Source organism: Nelusetta ayraudi, unplaced genomic scaffold, assembly GCF_046127955.1.
Source record: "Nelusetta ayraudi isolate G7.1 ecotype Tasmania unplaced genomic scaffold, CSIRO-AGI_Nayr_v1 ptg000070l, whole genome shotgun sequence".
Classification (NCBI taxonomy): Eukaryota; Metazoa; Chordata; class Actinopteri; order Tetraodontiformes; family Monacanthidae; genus Nelusetta; species Nelusetta ayraudi.
This window is the reverse complement of record NW_027466120.1, coordinates 8,290,816-8,311,926: the sequence shown is the minus strand read 5'-3', so window position 1 is coordinate 8,311,926 and position 21,111 is coordinate 8,290,816. Positions and strand designations below refer to the sequence as shown.

The window sequence follows — 21,111 nt, the reverse complement described above, 5'->3', positions numbered from 1 at the left end:
TATATGACTAAATGTAATATCTGCGAATTTTTTTTTCATAAACTGTTGTACTTGTAAACGTTTTTAGTGGAAGAAAAGTGAGAAATTGACACCCATGCGTGGCAGTGAGTAAAAACAAAAGCTGCGAGACTTTGTGGAGCTTCACAACAAATACGTCACAATCGACCGGCACTTTGTTTCTCTCACAGCAATGTTGTGGGGAAAAGAAAAACCATCAGAATGTCAGGCCCCTTTTTTTTTAATCAAATTTACGTTTCGGAAAAAAGGCTCCGCCAGCTCGCCTTATACGTCAATCCAAGAATTCAACATCATTTTCTGCACGGCTCATTGTATTGCATCTAACAAACCCATAGCAACACAATGCGCACCTGTCATTTCGACTTTTCACCATGAAGATCAACTCCCCCACAGCGGCAACATACACCATATACAGCCTCTTTTCAGCCGGAGTCAGCCGATCGATGACGCGGTACGTCCGCAGCACTACCGCGTCCGTCCGACGGATGACGCTAGAATCAAAGGACACCTCAAAAAAAGAGAGCGAGAGAGAGAGCTGAAGGGAAGGGGGGGTCTCCACTCCATCTCTGCCTGACGGTGTCACATGGAAGCGCAGTAGCCGAGCGGAGGGCATCCGAGCACAGATGGAGGGGGCTTAGGGGACGTCGGAGGAGGAACCTGGAGCGCTCGGAGGGAGATCAACACCAACACCCGGAGAGGCTGCAGCGAGAAGCGGCGGCGGTGCGGCGGAGCGGCGGCGGGTGGGAAGCTGCCTGGCCGGCCTGACTTGTGGCTGGCTGGCTGGCTGGCTGGCTGGGGGAGCGCAGGAGCGCGGACGCGGGGCGCACGAAGAGGAGGAGAAGGAGGAAGAAGAGGGGGAGGAAGAGGAGGGGGAGGAGGAGGGGGGTGTCGGGTGGTGGCGGCGGTGGAGGGGTTCGGTCAGCGGGCTCTCAAGAAGGGATGTCACATGCAGCATGGTGCATTGGTGTTTTGTGAACCCCCGAAAGCGCCGAGGTACCGAGGCATCGATTATGCCTGCGAGGAGCAGCAGCAGCAGCAGCAGCAGCAGCAGGCAGCCGTGGAAGCAGACGGACGCGACGCCGCGCCTCCTCGACACCTCGGAGCCCAGTGAGTAGCAGCCCACCGCGGGTGCTCATAGCGCAGTGCTCCCCGCGCCTGTGGATGTGTGACAGAGCTGGAGGTGGTGTGTGTGTGTGTGTGTGTGTGTGTGTGTGTGTGTGTGTGTGTGTGTGTGTGTGTGTGTGTGTGTGTGTGTTGGGGGGTGGGGGGGTGGGGGGGAGTCATATGTGCCTATAGATCAGGGTTGCTGGGTTTTCCTCGGCTTTCTTCTTTTGTGCCTGACCCGCAACACCCGCCCCGAAACCGATTCGTGCGCTTCCTACGTACGTTTAACACAGCAGACACGTGTGCAGCCACCTTTTAGCGTTGCTGCATTAACACCCCCCCCCCCACACACACACACACACACACACACCTCCACCACCAGAATCCATCAGTGAATTTGCGGGAAGGAGGTGCTGCTCCATCACCTCCGTTTTAAATAAATAAATAAATAAATAAATAAATCACGCCACATCCTCGCCAAGCACCCAGCTTGAAGATAATGAACGCCAGACCTGAACATGTAAGCCCTGCACCCCCCCACCTCCTCTCCTGCCCTTTCTCATAGATACAGAAACGGGGGGCGGGGGCCTATGGGGGGAGGCTTTGTCGTGTAAGTTGCCAGCTGACCTCGGGGACGCAGCATCCTCTCCATCCCTCCCTCACTTTGATCTGGAAATACATCGGAAACGCTTTGATGGTGGGACCAGAGGAGGGAGGGAGGAGGAACGGTGGAAGGAAGGGAAGAAGAAGGAAAAAATGTGTTGCCACAGGCACGGCGGAACACCCCTACCCCACCCCCCACCCCTGTGCCACTGTGCCAGGCAGCATTCGGGGTTTGGAACCTGTTGTCAGCAGCAGCAGCAGCAGCAGCAGCAGCAGCAGCTTGAGGTGGCAGAGTCCAGAGGCGCGGCGAGCCGGGCAGCCAGTGGTTGCCGCTGCTGCTGTTGAGCGGCTGCCATCGTGGGCCACAACATACATCGTACACACGCACACACGCACACACGCACACACGCACACACGCACAAGCACACACACACACACACACACACGCACACACATTCACGCACACGCACACACAGGCATCGGATCTTCTTCATTCAAATCATCTCCTCGTTGTAAATCTATGACGGTGTGTGTGTGGGGAGGGGGGGGGTGTTGAAGAGGATTTCTGCTTCATTCAGCGTGCAGCCTCTCCGCATCTGGCCCACCGATCCAAAGCTGAAGCTGAGGGGCACCGAGCGAGGACCGTATTGAAATTGCGCGATTTATTATCGTCTTGATGGTGAATTGTGTTTTTGAGGGCCTGAACGTATCGCGGAAACGCAAACATTTTTGCCGATGACCCCATAGAAGATAAGATTTTTTTTTTTTTTAATATGCGACAGCTCGTTTGTGCTCGGAAATTTTGTCTGTGAATGATAAAATATACGATGAGGTTTGTGTCAGCGACGGCGCTGTGCTGATAAAGACAGAGCCCTGGCTTTCCTCCTCACAGGGCCATGGTTAATCGTTGTTGCAAGCAAACATTTGACCTAATTCACATTCTCACACAATAGCAGCCTCCCCTCTCTCTCTCTGTCTCTCTCTCTCTCTCCCCCCCCCCCCATCATCACCATCATCACAACCCCTTCCCCCCACCCCCTCTCGTTATTTGTGTCACACAGAGGGTGAGGGGTATTTTTGCCCCACATTAACTCCCAGGTGGTTTATCCAGACCTGAGCACATTTGGCTAAAGAGAGGAGGTCTCGAATTATTGATACACATGTAGAAATGCAATGCATGTTTCCAGAAAATTGCCAAACTGGAACACTGGGATATATTGCAACAGTGTAGGGCTTAACATTTTCCTGAAAAACATTTATTTATGAGGATTACACTATAATTCCTTGTTTGACTCAATGGCCTCTGAGTATTGTACGCCCTGTAAGCTAAAGGAGATGTGGAAAGAGAATGAGGCGATGTGCACAATATTTACAGTTATATTTTTATTGTTGGTTGTATTTTGGTTGTATGTTGGTTGTATTTTAAAAATGTTTCATCATTTATCACAATGTAGACCTACGGCTCGTACGTGTAGGTTAATTTTCCTACATTCGTGGTAACACCTCAGTTTAGCATGTTAGTTTTTTTTTCAGTTTGTCACGTAGTTTGTCAGTCCCCCGTCCATTTTATTGGAGAAACAGTACTGACGTTCTCCGCACAGCTTTTCTGATTTGAGGATCATCCACTTTTTCATTTTTTTCATTTTTTTTGGCAGCATGGTGGTAACAGATGTTAACATTTCCGTTTACAGCAGGAAGGTCATGGTTCGGATTCCATCCCTGGGCTTTTCTTTGTGGAGTTTGTATAGCGTACCTCCCCTTTGCCTCAGCCTCCAGCGAACCTTTGACCCTGAGCACAGTGGGAATGGTGGTGGAAATAGATGGTTGATTTTGTTTTCTTTTATTTAGTTTTGTTCTTGAACAAAATATAATTTAGCAGTTTGAAAATTTGGAGTTCTCGTACAGCTTGAAATATCGGTGTAATAATAGGTGTTTCAACAATTTCTTAATCAGATATTATTGTAAAGCCAATCGTCATCTCATTCATTTGTTCCATCCCCAGCCAGGTCGGACCAAAGACTGTAAAAATGGACCCCATTGCCTCCCTGCTTGGCACTCAGTATTCAGGGTTGGAATTGGGTGGTTAGATCACCTAATGATTCCCGGGCGCAGCACCACTGCTGCCCACCGCTCCCTCAGGGGATGATGGGTCAAATGCGGAGGACAAATTTTGCATCCTTCCGGATGTGAAAATCACTGGTACTTTAAACCATAGACAATAAAAAATGGTACCCAGTGGCTCCTTACTTGGACTTGAGGGGTGATGGAGTGGGGTTAGAGCAACAAATGATAACCAAGCGCGGCGCTGCTGCATACCTCTCACTAAGGCAAGGGGTTAATGGCGGAGGACAAATTTTTGCATCCTTTGGGATGTGACAATGACATTCTTGAACCTTGAACCAAAGGAGCTCTATTGGATTGAGACCATAGTAGTCCAGTGAATTCCGTAGGTGTGTCTGTGAGTGCGAACGGTTGTTTGTCTCTATGTGGCCCTGCGATGAATTGGCGACTTGTCCAAGGTGTCACCCTGCCTTCGCCCTATGACAGCTGGGAGACATATTTTGACACGGTGCATTTTGCTGCAAGTAACCATAAGAGTTACATACTGTGGAATGGACACGGTCGAGCTGAGACTCATCAGACAAGGCAAATTTTTGCCAACCTTCTATTGTCCCATTTTGGTGAGTCAATGTGAACTGTAGACTTTGGTTCCTGTTCTTAGTTGACAAACGTGGCACCCAGTGTGGTCTTCTGCTGCTTTAGCTTGAGCTTCAAGGTCGGAGGGGTTTGTTACCGTCTTTTCTACGGTCGCCATGCGGTATGCCCATTCTCTTCCGTCCTTGTGAGCACCAGCAAGGCACTTTCTTCCACACGGCTGGCACTCACTAGATATTGTTTATTTTTCTGACCGTTCTCTGTAAATCCTGGAGATGGTTGTATGTGATCTGCATGTGTGTAAGCCCACCAGACAGCGTGTTTCATATTTGGGGTGAACACTCGCGTCCTCAAATAAACCAATAATGAAGAAGGGCGATGAGGTATTTAGGTTCGCAGGCCACTGTAGTTCACTGGCGAGTTTGGGAGAGGGAAGGTGAGCGAATGAGCGCTGCAATATAAAAAGTGACCACCAGATGTCAGAATTTTACACACTGTACCTTTGGGTCTGTAATGGTCATGTGCTCGCACAAGGTCTCTCTTTAAGTGTCCACCAAATGTTCAGGGGTTAAACCCAGCAGGTCTGCGCCTGCCTGTCGAGGCCCCTGAGCTTTTAAGAAGCAAATGAAGGGCAATAGACTGGTAAATGGGTGGGTGTGAGTCTGACTCATTGCTGAGAAAAAGGTAAGGGACAAGCGTTTCCTTGCTTTACATTCAACCAGTTAGCTGTGATGAGGCAGCTCTCAGGCCAAGATTACACTGCAGTGCTGAGGCGCCATTCCAGCTGAACAACGCAGGCAGGAAGGGGGGGATAGGTGGGTTGCTAAGGGTGCGGAAGGGGAATGATAGTTGAGGAGGAGGCATGTTGGGGAATGTGACAGTTTCCTCTCATCCTGTGCTCTCAGCCTTCAAACACTTGCCACAGGACTCCCACGCTTGTCTTTCTCTCTCTTCACAACCGCACCTCACACATCTTCTCTCTCATTAGGGCCTCTCTGTACAGCTTTGAGTTCAAATTGCAACTCGGCACTAATATCATGACACCAGCACTGTTGCAAATGAAATTTTAAATGATGAATTTGTCATAGTCTATTTTGGCTATTTTAAATCTAGCTGTTATCGATAACTTTGCTTTCAACATATGGTTGAAACCGATTTACATGTGGCTTGGTGTAACTGTGGCCTTGTGGTTTTGGGGTTATTTAATGGAGTTAGAGGGAACTGTTTTCTTAAAGGTGTTGTAGGTTAGTGATAAAACGTTTGCCTTGAAAGAGTCCTGGGTTCGAACCCCAGCCGGGTTAAATCTAAAATGCAGCCTGAAGAGGGTGCTAGTCCTCGAGTGTCTCCCTTCTGCCAGTCCCAAGGGATACATGTGTGGGTATGTTTGGAAAGATATCTAACACAAAAATATAGGCCAAACTAAATATGCAAATCAATTCCCTGTGATGACCTCTGAAGGGAACAACCAGAAGGGTTTGCTTTGCATCCTAGTCCCCATTGAAGCAGCTTTACACTATTAGTTATCACAGAAACTCTCTACAGATGCTTCTGTTTAGAGCCAATATAACACACCAAGTTTAAATATAAGAGTAATGAGCTGTGGTCTTAGAAAATGCTGTCTGGGGATGATGTCACTAGCCGAAGGAGGGATCAGTGAGGTATCAGCGCCCTTTGTGATGCCACAAATTCCTTATTACAAATTACAAATTTGTTTTCCATGTGTGGTGGATTTATGGATTAGCAGTAGTTTAGCTGAGGAGATAACCTGAACTACTCTGATCATTTGTGTCCAACATAATGAGTAACTGACCAACAGTTTAGTGGCAGACTATTGTATCAGGGGTTAACAATATACATATTTACGCGCATATCTTATATCACACACACACACACACACACACCATATTTCGAGATCTAATCATGCTAGTGTCCATAGTCAACAGTAAACATATACTTACACGTTGTATGTTTTATTTTAAATTCTATTTTATTTTCAAAAAGTATCAATGATTTTTAATGTGGTTTGTTGGTGCGTAGGACGTACAATATATGTCTCAAACACTGACGTGTTCATTGTAAACCAGGTATATCACTCACAGCAAGACTGCAGCAGTGTGATGCCTTTTTCTCAGTCAGATTATTGCTGAACGTTTTGTCTTTGCTCAAATGCATCACCCCCTATAAATCCCCTGCCATCATGCAGCAATTATGCAATTCTGAATAGAAAAATGCATTGGCGAGACCAAATAAATGCATATTTACACAGAATTACTTTTTCTATGTGACGCTTAATCTTCCTCATTTTAATCCTCTTGGGCTCCCGTCATCAAGACAATACTTTGGTTGATAAAAATGCGAATGTCTGATCATGGTGGTCTTTGTGATTGATAGCAATGTTTATATCTTTTTTTTTATTTATTTTAATTTCATCAAATTGTTCAGTGTTTTCTGCTAAGTCCAGTAGATGATAGTCCTGGCCACCCCAAGAAAGTAGTTTTGAGTATTTTCTAAATAATTGTGTTAGGGTTAGGGTAATGTTAAGTAATTATTATACATTATTATTTCATTGCGTGGTGAATTCACAGCTCACACAACTTGTCCACCAGAGCATTTTGGAGTTGTTGGGTTGTGTATTTGATGAGTTTGGAGGGAGGGAGACACTGTTGACCTCCATTTAGTTTGCTCAGCAGCTCCATCTCTGCCCCCAGATCTCAAAACAACAGACACTGTTTGACACATATGGCTGCAGTGAGTATGACAATCGTTGAATTTGCCAAAAACAGTTGAACTATCCCCGTAAAGTGACAATTAAAATGGCAACTCGGGAAGAGGAAATGCTTCGACATTCTGTCACGTTCAGGGAATAAAGAACTGAGGAATTGCTTCCTGGGTTCCTGCACTGTGCCATTCTGCTTTAAAAATAGGACCTCCTGAGCACAGCACTCTCGACACTCTTGACACTCTTGCACTGGTGAGGCTATGGATCTTAAGAATTCAGGACCCAGTTTCCTATCAAGTAACATTTCACACCAAACAAAACACCCACGTGGCTGCTGAATAAACCAAGGTGATGGCAACAGAGCAGGTATTGATGTTAAAATCAGCGTGAAAATAATGTAGTCTCAAAGTTGCAGTCATAAGATGCAGGTCCCTTCATGCCACTTTCTTCCAGCGGCCGCATCACTCAGATTCCAACTGACACATTTCACTCATCCATCTTTCCCGAAATAACTTGAACCGTATATTTTGATAGTACTAAATGCTTTTCTCATATCACATGAACAGCCTTATAGCGTAGCCACAAAAAGAAGGAATTGAGAAATTGATGATGCAAAAGCCGCAGTTTCACAGAGAGGCAGGAAAAAAAGGACAGAGGGAGTGATTTATGTTTCAACGCAGAGCAGAATGTGAAGGACTCATTCACAATGTTGTTGTTTTCCTAATCCAACAGTGTCAATGTACTGATTGATATATTCCACACTGCTCTCCAGGGTTGCATTAACATCATTGTACAGCAGCTAGTCATGGGGGCATGTTGGACAGGACGGCTAATGTCATGACAAATCTAACTGGTCTGCTTGAACGTGACAGACGCAAGTTTTTCCCCTCTCGCTTCTCAACACTGTGCACATTATAATGCTTTACAGATATTTCCATGTTTCCTCTGTGTGCCAGTTTAATAATAGGTTTTGCAGAAGATGCACAATTTAACAAAAGAAAGTTAGAAATTTAGGCCAAATTTACACTACTGTTAAACTTTAAGCTGTTTTAAGATGAAACAAAGATTTTGTTGTGTTTCACACTCCTGGTCCCAAAGAAACGACAGCCAACTCTGTTATTTACAGTTATTCTATTGTCATGCTCAAACTGGATGACAACAATGAAAACACATTCACTTCATTTAGCCGTACATTGTTGTTGGACAACTGCAACACTGTCAGTCTTCTCGATTGATTGAAGCACCATGAAATGTTGGCTCACGTTAGCACTTGTGCAACTGCAAAACAGATTCCAGACTACAAAAATGGCGATGACGGCCCAGAATGCACCATGGCACGACTAACCTATTCTCTATATGCCAGAGCGTCGACTGCCTACCAGCCTGGCATGCTGAATACAAAGCTCCCAGTCTCTTCTGTTCCCATGTGGACAACTGTGTTTTTGTTGCGTATACGCAAAACAGCAAGGAAATGCTTTTGGTGTTTATGGGTGAAATGCTGTTGTGCAAAGCATGTCGTAAAACATCTCTGGGGAATATTGTATTATGTATCATAAGTAAGTAGGTCTTTATAGAGTTACATTTACATTTGTTACTGTTCCATCTCCCCACTCACCCACTCACTCACTCACTCACTCACTCGCTCTCTCAGACTGATGGAGGCTCGTGCAGCCGACAGCTGAAGTGCTTTGACAGAGACTAAGATGCACTTGCTGCTTTGCTCTCTGTCTGACAGCTATTTTGTGTTTCTTCTTGTTTATTTTGACACATATTTCTCAGCCAAATGTTGATGCGATAGTGTCGCACAGAAAGGAAGATGGAACACGTTCCTGTTGGCTCGCTGGGGTTTTTTGCTCGTCTCTCGTTCCAGCCCGTTCTGACCATGCTTACGCCCACCGTGACTCATTGGACCTGCTCAGTATGCACGTGTGTTCTCACGGGAATGGATTTAAACATGGTGGAGTTTTTGTACCGACTCAGACAGATGCACACGTCTGCAAATGACCTGCTCTTCTTTTTTTTAAGAAGACACTTAAAACTGTTCCATGGCTTTCAGTTGTACTTGCGTAGACTGTGATATCTGGAACCTTTTTTGGGTTTTGCACGTTGATGTCAAAGCTCAGTAATCCCTTAAACAAGGTGAAGCTGAAACGCCCGCCGGAGGCAGAATGTCTGTTCACTGCACCACTTCAGCACCGGACAGGAATTCTTACCCGTCTCTTTTCATGCCGCTACGCACTTTCGGCTTTTCGCTCCCTGAACGTTCTGCTTCTCTCCGACTCTTATGTCCTGCTGAAAGCACGTGTGTGTGTGGGGGGGGGGGAGGTAATTTATTAACCCTGAACCGCCGCTCTGCCTCTGTCTACAGATCCCACCGAGACTGTGGCACCTCCCTGCGTGCATGAGCTGTGAGGGCGAGAGTGTGAGCGTGTGTGAGAGCAAGTGAGCGCCAGCGCTCCCACATGGCCTCCATGCAGGACGGGCTGAACTTCACGGCTCCTCCCTACGGCAAGGTCCTGCTGCTGGGCGCTATCGCCGCTGCCTCAGCCTTCGTTGTCACAATCCTCATTGTGGTGCTCTGCGTGGGCTGCCAGAGGTACGTCTCCCTCTCTCTGTCTCCCTCACACACACACACACACACACACACACACACACACACACACATACATACAGTATGCACAGGCACTGTCAAAGGTAAAGGTCATTTATTGACATACAAGGTATCACTAGCTGTGTTTCCATGACCCCTAGAATTGCGCGAAACCTAAATATGGCAATAAAAAACTGGTCATGGAAACAGCTAAACTTGGAAAAACCTCTCAAATATGACTGAATGATGATTGGACGGAGGAGGAGACGGAATATTTTTTTTACAAGTGATCAAAGAGAAAAATGTGACAACCATTCTTGACAGGAAACAAACGTAAACAAATAAAAGCAAACGTCAAATCTCACGGGAGGAAATTTGACGAGAGTTACGGCTGATGCTCTTCACCATCATTCAATGGAAACTCCTGCAAATCGCAATTGTACTTTGTCAAAATTTTAGAAATATCGGTTTTATGTTTGCGAAAAAAACGTCATGGAAACGCAGCTACTGAGCAAAAAATATCCCACTCAATAGATTTGCAAACTACACTACTTTTATACCCTTAGAATACATTTCAATACATAATGGGCAGGTGGCCTCTCGCTGCAGCCTGAAGTTCATCCAGAGTTTCTCTCCCTTTGTCCCCCTGATGAAGATCTAATCCGTGTCTGTGACTCATGTGATTGTATTCTATTGTACAAAAGCAGGACATTTTTCACAGTGCACAAAACTATTCAAATAGTTGCGCTCATTCTAATCCTACACTGCCTGCTCCCCCTGACCGTGTGATGCAGTACAACAGAAATATTTAATATGCGCAGTGCATTCTTTCCTTTTTTAAGTGCTTCATTCATTCACTCAACACCTGCATCCTGTGAAAAATAAACACACAATTATAAGCGGCGTTATCAGAATGAATACATAAATCACATCGAGCTGCTTTTTTTTTCTGCTGTCGTGTGCTTGCAAACTTACAAATTTACAGAAACACACACACACACACGCACGCACATGCACGCACATGCACGCGCACGCACGCACAGTCCCAGGATGACTCAGGCGCATGTGGACAATGACTCAGGCTGTTGCACATGCTCCCCACATAAGAGCGCATCAGTACACAGTCAACAGTTGTGACAGAGCGTTTGTGTTTACCGCAGGAAAGGGAAGACACACAATGTTCCCGGTGAGGGTGGAAAACACCGTCTCATGGACATGGTAGGTACCCCCCCCCACCCCCCCCCCCTCCACACCTCTCCGACACTCCCCACCCCTCCCCCACCGTCCTGACGCACCACTCCACTCCACGTGTCCATTACACTGCATCATCAGATAGTTAATGCGAGTCAAATCATCAGGGAACAATACCATTCAGAGGACACGGCCACAGTCTTAATTAGTGTTTAACTTGATCGTGTGTGTGTGTGTGTGTGTGTGTGTGTGTTTCCAGGGTATTCTCAAGCAGTCCAAGCTGCGGTCCATCAGTAAATCAGACACTGAGATGAACAAGATGAACTGCAATGGCAAAAGTGAGTTCTCCTCTCACACATGAATCCTGTGCTGTTTTGTGCTCCACCCTCCCCTCGCTGTTGTCTGCTGTGTTTCAGCTGCATGACCAATGAGAAAGCACTTTCAGGCACCTTCCTCGGTTTGGGGGGAAGAAGGGGGGGGGATGACGAGTCTTTTTCACATTTTGCCTAAATAGAGTGTAAATATTGTGCCAGAAGCAATGTGCACAGGTTTTAATCCTTCTTGTCATGTCTCGAAATATGTGGTTATTGATGATTGATGTTCATATTATTATATTTGGCGTTTTAGTTTTGCACGTCACCACAGTGGATTTGAAGTGAAACTCGTAGTGTTTGCTTCAATGGCAGACTGTCGGCTATAATTTAAGGCTCTTTGCATCCAAATTGTTTCAAATCTTCACATTTTTAGGGGCCAAAAGTAATTGGACAATATGTTGCTGAGTTGTTCCATGGCCAGTTGTGTGTTATCCCTTCATGATCCCATTTACAATGGGCAGATAAAAGGTCAATGGTTAGTTTGAAGTCTCGTATTGAACTGTTGTTATCAGTGAAGCAGGCCATCATCAGGCGTCATCATCATAAGAGAGACAGCAAAAAGAAAACAAATCAAATATACGGTGCGTTCTTAAAAGGAAAGAATGCAGGGGTGAGATCAGCTATGCCAAAACACCTGGATGAGAAAAATCCCTTTACAAAAACTGGCCAGATTAAGAACCTTCTCCTACCTTCAATCATTCTCTTCTCAACGGGAACTGAACACTGAAGACCCAAACCAAACCACCTCATCCGTGAAGCACGGCGGTGATATTGCGACGACGTGAGCAAGTGTGACCATAAGTGGAACCGTTCCTCTTTATTGATGACCTGAGCTGCTGGCAAAAGCAGCAGGACAAATTGCGAAGTATCCGTATCATCTTCAGCCAGATGCTTCACAACTCATTGGTGGTGCAGACGCACATTGACCGACACTGCCAAAGTAACCAGAGAGCCTTTTAAGGCAAAGAAGTGCAATATTCTTCAACAGCCCAGTTGTTCACCTGACCTGAATCCAGTCGTGCATGCATTTCACTTGCTGAAGGGAAATCGCCCCAAGCACTGGTAGAAAGTGTGGACAGCTGCAGCCAAAGCCTGGCAGAGCCTCACCAGGAACCAAACAAATGCAGCGCCTGGTGACGTCCAAGGTTTTATTTACTGCACAGAGTTTGCAACCAAGTATTAAAAGTGACATTCTGACATTTGATTTTGTTAGTTTGTCCAATTATTTTTGGACTCTAAACAATGCAGAGGGTACAAACAGAACGTGTTGCGATTCGTATGCTGTTCCCTTGATGAGGATGCGAATACGTGCAAATTAACGCTGAACGTCTGCAGTCAAAGCACATCTTGATCTTGATGGTTTTGTTTCAACTTCACTGTGGTGGTGCACAGAGTCAAAATGCGGAAAACTGTATCAATGGATGTGACTGTATCAGCGCTTCAGAATGAAAAGAGTCGTCTTGAATAACATTGCAAACGGTTAGCATGCACAGAGCACATCCAGTATAAAATGATCAAGGTCATATTCAGAATAAAACCCTGCCATTCAAATAGCAGTTGATCCTATTCAGACCAAAGCCGTGTTCGGAGTCATTTCTAAACCGTACGAAGGCGTGGAGTATTTCATTCTTAATGGCCATATTTTCTGCAATTGCGACTTAGCTCGTGACGCATGCTCCGGTTTCTGCCTGTTGTATTTGTGTCTCATACATATTTCCTCCCTCCTGTTCTTGGCCCCCATTGTGGAGCATGTGTGGTGCCGCCATCAAACTGCAATGTAGAGAAGCCAAAAGTAATGCAGGATAGTGCAAAAGTAGAGTGCTTCGCCTTGGATGGAGCTGGCCTATTCCGCTGCTCTGCATGGAAACAACTCAAGAGTACTTAGTATCAGACTGTGCTGACATGTGGATGTAATAACGTCCTTTTAATAAGACTATAATATAAAGAGCAACTGACCATTTAATGAGATAAATAACATCATAAAAATAACTGTGTTATCAATTAGGACGTAGATTTTGTACTTTTATGTTAACACTAGGCGCTCACTCAAACCCCCCCACCCCTCCATCCTCCTTGATGAAATCATTAAGCAAGATCGAGGTCACTTTCAATCTCTTGATTTCAATTCAGGAAGCATTAACTTGAGGAAGCTGTAAAGTAGAAACATACCCTAAAACAGAATTCACACGAGCTCAGCCGTATTCCACTGGACGGTTCTCTGCTGTTTTGGGAATGAGCGTCGTCCCTCCCTCTCTGTCTTGAAGGAGTCAGAGAGCCAAAACACGTCCTGGAGCTCCGTCAGTGCCACTCGACTGGGAGCTGCGTTTCGTGGGCGCCGTGACAGTCGCCCAAGAGGGTTTGGACAAATATAAAGCATATGTCCTGCCTCATACTTGTCGTGCCTTCCGCTGCGGTGGAATCAAGTCAGCTTGGATGCCTTTTCTCAAAACTGCCAGAATGCCAGCTCTCAGTTCACTGCAGCTTCACTTCATTGAATTGAATTGAATTGAATTGAATTGAGTACAAAAAAATTTAAATAAGATGGTGCACAATAAAATAGTAGAATTGAAATTGCAAGCCATGTTTTTTTTTAAATAATAAGTGCCCCGTTACCAGAAGAATAACCGCTCGTGAGTTCTGTTTTTTTTTAATGTGTCTTACAGAGCGCATTGCACAAAGTATGCCACACACTGTCATGATACACAAATGCAATGTATATTATATATATATATATATACATATATATATATATATATATATATATATATGTATATTTATATATATATATATATTTATATATATATATATATATATATATATATACATATATATATATATACATATATATATATATATATATATATATATACACATATATATACACTACTAGACAAAAGTTTGGACAAAATATCTAATGCAATGTTTTTTCTTTATCTTTAGTACTTTCTACATTGCAGATACTAAAGACATCAAAAATATGAGCAAGATATTTGTCATTATGCAGCAAAGAAAAACATGTTAAATAACTCTAAATGTGCTTTTTATGAAGAATGACAATTTTGAAGAATTTCAATATAAGACGTGTTTGAGTTATTTTACACTTTTATTGTTTCCTACATAATTCCATGTGGGTTCATACATAGTTTTGATGCCTTCAGTGAGAAACTGCAATGTTAGCAGTCATGAGGATGAAAGAAAGGACATTCACTTCATAGGGTGTGTCCAAACTTTTGGCTGGTAGTGTGTATGTATACATGTATACGTATGTCTTCAGGAAGCATCAGATTTGATTTGATTTGATTTATTTTTCTGTTATTTTTATTTCTATTCTATTTGATCTCTCTCTATACTACAGTTAAGCCCTTTGCATGCCTTTTATGACACCAGTTCCCTTCTCAAGCTGCTAGAAATGCCAATTGCTCCTGGAGATCAACAAAGTATCTCTCTAATCTAATCCAATCTAATCTAATCTAATCTAATCTTAAAAATTAAAACAAAAAAAAAAAAAACCCAAGAAACGCCCAGCCAGCATGGCATGCCGCCGCTCTAATTCTGACCTCCGTTCACAAGGCAGGCAGCTTCCTCAGATTCCGTCGGGGCCCGGAGAGGATGGGGAGCACACTTACTCAGAAGTGGGCAGGCGCTCGTCCACCACTCGTACTGACGATGCCCTCTACGCCATGGTAGGCAGAGCCGGGCAGACGGACACCCCAGCGCCGCCGGCCGTCCCCGCCAATACCCCCGCCCCCCCGGACCCGGACGGGGACGTGGAGGGAGGGCTCCCCGAAGCCGAGGCCCAGGTGGTGTCTGCCCCTCGCGGCCCGGAGACGGCCGAATACGCCTGCGTGAGGAAGCTGCGAAAGGCCGACAAGGCGCCGCAAAAAAGAGACAGCGGGACGGACATGGCGGAGCCGCCGGCGCCGCCCCCGAGGCACGCCCCGCCCTCGCACCCCGCGCCCCCGCCGCCCCACCCCCACAGCACCAAGCTGCCCCGCAGGAACATGGACGCCGCGTTCAACGTCCCGTCGTTCCCCAAGGTTGGTGCAACGTTTCCACACGCGGCTGCTGACGTTCAGGTGAGAGCTGAGAGTTTGCGCTGTCGTCCAGGAGGGGGAATAAGAGGCGCAAACAGTGTGCGAAATACAGGGGGATCTGGCGGGGTCTCAGATTTTTTTAAAAGCTAAAAAAAAAAAAAAAGTATATATTGTTGTTGCACTAATGGTCGCTGAAATGTCTTTAAGATCAGCCTTTCTAATATTCATCCATCCATCCGTCCATTTTCAATACCCGCTTCTTCCTGCACTCAGGGTCTCGGGGGTCTGCTGCAGCCTCTCCCGGCTGTCAGAGGGTGAAGGCACGGTGACACCCTGGACATTTTTTTTTTTTTTTCTTGTGTGCACGTGTTGCATCCATGTTGCACATGGCTTGCATCCATGAAATATTCTAAGGTTATTATAGGCCTCCTGTATTTTAGGGAAATTGACGGGTATTTCGCACACTGGGTGCAGAGCTGATGGAGTGAAGAAAGTTTAGGCCTGCAACATAAAATTAGCTGTGAAAATGACAAAAACAAAGTTTTCCATTTGGAACCTGCTCGGTTCCTAATTAGACTCAAAAGTGACCTTTTCCAAATATCTAAATATAAACTGAACTTTTCAACTCATCTCTGTTCTATTTTCACCTTTCAATAACTGCAACTCAAAATGTACTTGTTTGTTGTCTATTTAAATATTCATTAATTTGTGTATGTGCATCACTGCGATTCTAGTGACTTGCTTGTCTGTGTGTGTGTTTGTGTGTGTGTGTGCGTGTGTGTGTGCTCGACAGATATGCACAATGGGGAAGACTAATTGAATTGAACAAACACGTAAAGGGAGATAAAAAAAAAAAATGCAGCTGTGTGCTGCATTGTGTTGTGACCTCACTTGTCTCAGCACAAAAGTGAAGCAAAAGTGCTGTGGCACAGAATTTCAACTGTGTTCAGTCAAGTTCAGTCTTTCGGGCTTGAAGTGCTTTAGTGGGAGAAACTGAGAGATTGTGTTAAAAAAAAAGACAAGGATGACACTGTTTTGTGGTCCAATGTGAACAAAATGTCCCTGGAGCATCTTGTGAGCGTTAAACCGCCGAGCTTCGATGCAAAGGATTTCGTCCAGCATCCAAACATTTGGGTCTGTTAGATTTTTTTTTTGTTGATAGTGCCGACACTTTATTGTGCCAGTCTTGCAGTTTTCTCCACACCAGACTTGGTGAGGCGGGCAAGTGTGGCGCCACGTTGCCACATTTCTCTGAAGTGTGGGCAGCGATCTGTGTTTCTCTCTGGAGGAGACGGTGGTGTCGCCTCCTCCGTATGTCTGCAGCAGCGGGAGCAGCGTCAACGGCTCCTCTCTCAGCCGCCGCTCCCGAAGCTTTGTGTTGCTCTCCGGGGCGACGCTGAGAGAGAGAGCCTTGTCTTCCCTGCGGGGAGTGGGGGGAGGTGGTGGGGGAGGGGTGTTTGGAAGCGGGGGTGGGTCACTGAGGTTGCTCGCTTGACTGTGACCTGAGCTCAGGAAGACACACAGTTCAAAGACGTACATGTGTCCACAGTGTGTTCGCCAGGCTGCTCGCCACAGGTTCTTTTTTTGTGTGTGTGTGTGTGTGTGTGTGTGTGTGTGGATGATGCAATATGTTGAAATGGAGTCAGCCAGTGTGCACACACACACACACACACACACACACACACACACACACACACACACAAGCTCCACCTTCCAGGGAAAATCTTGATGAAAATGTCAGTGATTCGTTCCCGAAATTGTTTTGTGCAACAGACTCAGTCAATAACTCCAATGTTTTTCTGATTGACTTTTTTTGGCTAATCTTTTCTTCTTCATTGGTGCTCAGCGATGACATGTTTCAATGGCTATGCTCGGCCGCAAACGCATGCCCTTGTTCCGTTGACAGGAGGTGATGTTCATGGGGAATGGCGAGCAGTACATCTGGAAGCCTCCAGAGGATGACGAGATGCTCATGCACCAAAATAAGGCCCTGGTACCGATGGGTGCTCACACGGTGGAGAACATCCAGCCGTCTGCTGCTGTGGTGAGGAAGCACCAGCCTACCTGTCGCCTGTTGTTTAGACTCATCACTTTATACTGCAATAAATAATGTCACTACTAGTACGGTAGTACGGACACTGATACTAATACTAATATAGATAGATAGATAGATAGATAGATAGATAGATAGATAGATAGATAGATAGATAGATAGATAGATATACAACCAAATTACTGCAGTAAGGTGTGGTGTTACCATAAATGAAATAAAATCAAATCAAATAGAGAAGACGTGTAATAACTACAAATATTTACAGAAGATGCAACAGTGAAACAACAGGTTCAGAGTGCGCAGTGCAAATGTAACAAGAAAAGTAAATGACAATAATAGAAAGCGTTGCAGGTTATTGCAGTTTCCCTTAGTTACGCTAACTGTCCTTATGGGAATGAGTGAATGACCACGTATAAGATGTGGACAGACATATGTGAATGGCTCAGTACTGTCATTTTTTTGTTGTTATCATTAACACCCACACACCTAGCTCACTGAGGATGAAAATAATTTGTTCTCGTGTTTTTTGCTCCATGTTAATGTCGGGTCAACAACTGCAGGTGGCCGAGATGTACTCAAAGGTGTGCAAACCGGGGAAGAAGAAACGAGCCGTGCCGGGCTCGCCCCCAGGCAATTCAGGCTTCCGGACCTTGGGTCGTGGTGACCGCGACCGGGACCGGGACCGGGACGGGGGGTTTAGCGTGGTGGTCAAACCCCAGACGTGGGCCCTCCAGGAGGGCAAAGCGGTGGGAGGGCCGCTCGACGAGCACTGCTACGAATCCATCGGGACAGAGGAGTGCGACCCCGCCTATGAAAACATAGAGGGCGCCGGTGCCTGGAAGCGGGAGAGACCCCCCAACACGTGCGCCACCCTGAGACCCCGGAGGAAGAAAGCCCAGCAGCCTTTGCAGCAGCAGCAGCCGCCGCCGCCGCCGCCCACGCAGCAGAACCCCAAGTTACAGCACCTGCCTGCCAAAGCACTGCTGCTGCCGGGGGAGAACCTCTACGAGAGCATCGGGGACCTGAAGCAGGGCTCGGCCACCTCCAGCACCACCACCATCTTCACCTTCAACGACGGCATGGAGATGTACGTGACGGGGCTCTGAGGCCGCCGCCGCGGCAGCTGCCACTGTGAACCGCTGCCATTCCAACACCAGGTGCCAGGCTTCCATCGCATCGCCAAGGAGTGACGGCTGAGCCCCTGTCATGCTCCCCACACATACTGTTTACATTCAGTCATAACGTCATGCCTCTCGCAGGCTCCAGAGGTTCTGAGGGGGCAGAAATGTCCAGCTGTTATGACCTGGGCTGAATAAACCTATATATATATTAAAAAAAAAAAAAAAACCTTACAGGAATCCAAAGGTAGTGAAGAATAAACGAGCACAAGACCATCACAGAGCAATCTGTAGGTAACAGTAGCACTTCTATTTTGCTTCTATATGTGCAAAGCACAAAAAGCAGAAAGCCGAAAAGAAAAAAAAAAGAGATAATTTTTCTTCAATTCTAACGGGTGATGAAGAGGCATTTAGCAGGTCCGAGCAGGACTTCTAGGCACAAATGTCCTGTGAGATCTTTTTGGTAGCACTTAAGTCTGTCACGAACAGGCCTTCCCTGTGGTTTAGGTTTAACCATGATGCGATTCAGGATAGAATTTAAAAGATATAGTGGAAATTAATTACCAATCAAGACACTTGAACGCTCAGGGACCAAGAGAATTGATTATGAGAGTATTATTACTAGAAAAATAAACACACAAACACAATTGCACACATTTCGCAGTCCTTCCCAAAAGCTGAACAAAATGTAGGCCATCGTCACGTTTTACAACTCAACCGGATGCGTCCCTCTGTCATCTGTCATGGACTGAACACTGTCTCCACTGCCATCTGTAAATGAAGTGTTTTACTTTGTCGATCCTGTTTCTGCACTTTGCCTGCTTCGAGTTGCATGCTAGAAAAGAAAAAAAAACTTAGAAAAACAACAAACAAAAAAAATCAAGCATTGTCATGTGGTACCTCTATATGAATGTTTTTTTTTTCTTTAATTGTCAATGGTTGTTTATTTAAATATTAATTATTTAATTTATTTTTTTAGTGTGTTTGATTATTTTTTGTAGAGCACAAGCTGTTCAGGTCAAGGACAAATAAATGGAGACTAAAGAGAACGGCTTGAGTGCTTAATGGTGGAGACAGTCCCCTCACACACCCACACACCCACACACACACACCCACTACTTGTCCCACCTGCCCGACCCTTCACCTTCACCCACGTGTGTGGACGTTACTCATTGTTGCGCCCTCCCTTGTGCTCATGAGTCTGCTCCAGGTTCAGCACGGTGCAGCTTGGGAAGCCACAGCAGAAACGATGTGCGTTGCCAAGCATCACGTCTCATCATCACTACATTCATCGCTGAACAACACACACTCTATCTGTCTGTCCGTCTATCTCTCTCTCTCTCTCTCTCTCTCTCTCTCTCTGGTCAGTGAAGAGTCAGTCTGTGCTCCGCGGCAAGAGGACAAACAGCCAAAACACAACATCCACTGAAACTGGACATTGAAAAAAAAGATCTCATTTGACCCGGTATCCCCCGCTAGCGAACAATGTGATTATACTGTATGTTGATGATGAAATGTGTACGTGCATTACAAAAGAGAAAGAATAATAATAAATATATCATTAGTGTCAAGAAATTTATCCTTTTCCATCATGTTTAATTGTGTTTTGGAATGACTTATCTTGTGACACACTCAAACGGAAGAAGAAGAAGAAGAAAAAAAATACAGCTGCAATGTAAATTTCAGTGTATTCTGTTTTGTTGTTTTGGAAGCCATGAAGCTAACAGTGTGTTCTTGGAAAGCCCAGCTAAGTATCAATGTGGCAGCTACTGTTGTGTGTTAATGCTATTCAGACTACAGGGTCTTGTACTCCGGAAGCGTGTAATTAAGTGCTCAGTGCAAAAGATTGTAATGTTTTATATTAAGATTACTATTCATGAAATGTCAGTCAAGTTTATACTTTTGTAATAAAGTGCCACTTTAAACAAACCAAAAGAAAGCAGATAATGTTTTGTCTCACAGCGGCGCTCCGAGGGAAGCAGGTGAGAGGCTCAGGTCGCTGCCACCTGGGTGAACTGAATCAAATTCAAACGTCTTTGTTCTCATCACCTCAGCTGCAGAGAGCCACATCCCTTTATATCTGTCAGTCCACACATTTCTATCTTCTGGGTCAGTTTTTCTTATGTCCCTGTATATATTTTCAACGTGTTTCCCCCCCCTCCTCCCCACAATGCTTCCCCTGGTTTCAGGTGGTGAGTAAATCGGTGTGTGAAACGGAAATCCTTCCTATGTCCCCCCCCCCCGAAACTGTGTGTATTCGTGCAACACAGAGGCAGGTTCTTCTGCTCCTGTGTGTGTGTCGGTGTGTGTGTGTGTGTGTGTGTGTGTGTGTGTGTGTGTGTGTGTGTCGGGGGGGGGGGGGGGGGGGCACGGAGGGGAAAAAAAAAAAAAAATAGGTCACCCCTTAAAACAAAAAGCTCGCAGTCAACATCGTAACCGTCTGCTGAATTTCCATTGGTCGCCTTGTCTCCATGGTAACAGGTTCACCTTGAGGCAGTAGTCACATGGGCGAGCGAGTCGCTGCGCTGTCTTGGAGAATCCAGCGTGCGTCGTGTGACATGTGTGATCACACTGTCAGCCGCTCGTCTCGTCGGCCGGAGAAAGAGGAGCAAACAACAACAACAACAACAACAGCAGCAGCAGCAGCAGCAG

At 45.7% G+C, this 21,111-nt stretch overlaps 1 protein-coding gene across 3 annotated transcripts; it reads left to right on the top strand.

Moving 5' to 3' along the window:
• The first annotated feature begins 912 nt into the window (after positions 1-912).
• Positions 913-20,410, top strand: LOC142898928 (uncharacterized). Of its 3 annotated transcripts, none has more exons than XM_076042229.1 (7): positions 913-1,125; positions 9,468-9,695; positions 10,850-10,907; positions 11,140-11,218; positions 14,942-15,330; positions 17,195-17,332; positions 17,902-20,410. In XM_076042229.1, exons 2-7 carry the CDS (start codon positions 9,562-9,564, stop codon positions 18,445-18,447), a joined length of 1,344 nt encoding a protein of 447 aa, XP_075898344.1. In that variant the 5' UTR covers positions 913-1,125; positions 9,468-9,561; the 3' UTR covers positions 18,448-20,410. The 3 variants fall into 3 exon arrangements, with proteins under 3 accessions (XP_075898344.1, XP_075898343.1, XP_075898342.1); XM_076042228.1 differs by having other exon boundaries at positions 14,825-15,291; XM_076042227.1 differs by having other exon boundaries at positions 14,825-15,330.
• The last annotated feature ends 701 nt before the right edge of the window (positions 20,411-21,111 follow it).

Bases quoted from the DNA above. Each gene is read 5' to 3' on its own strand.
- LOC142898928 (XM_076042227.1), top strand. From the start codon at position 9,562: ATGGCCTCCATGCAGGACGGGCTGAACTTCACGGCTCCTCCCTACGGC. The intron at 9,696-10,849 runs GTACGTCTCCCT...TGTTTACCGCAG, and splicing joins CTCTGCGTGGGCTGCCAGAG to GAAAGGGAAGACACACAATG. The intron at 10,908-11,139 runs GTAGGTACCCCC...GTGTGTTTCCAG, and splicing joins AACACCGTCTCATGGACATG to GGTATTCTCAAGCAGTCCAA.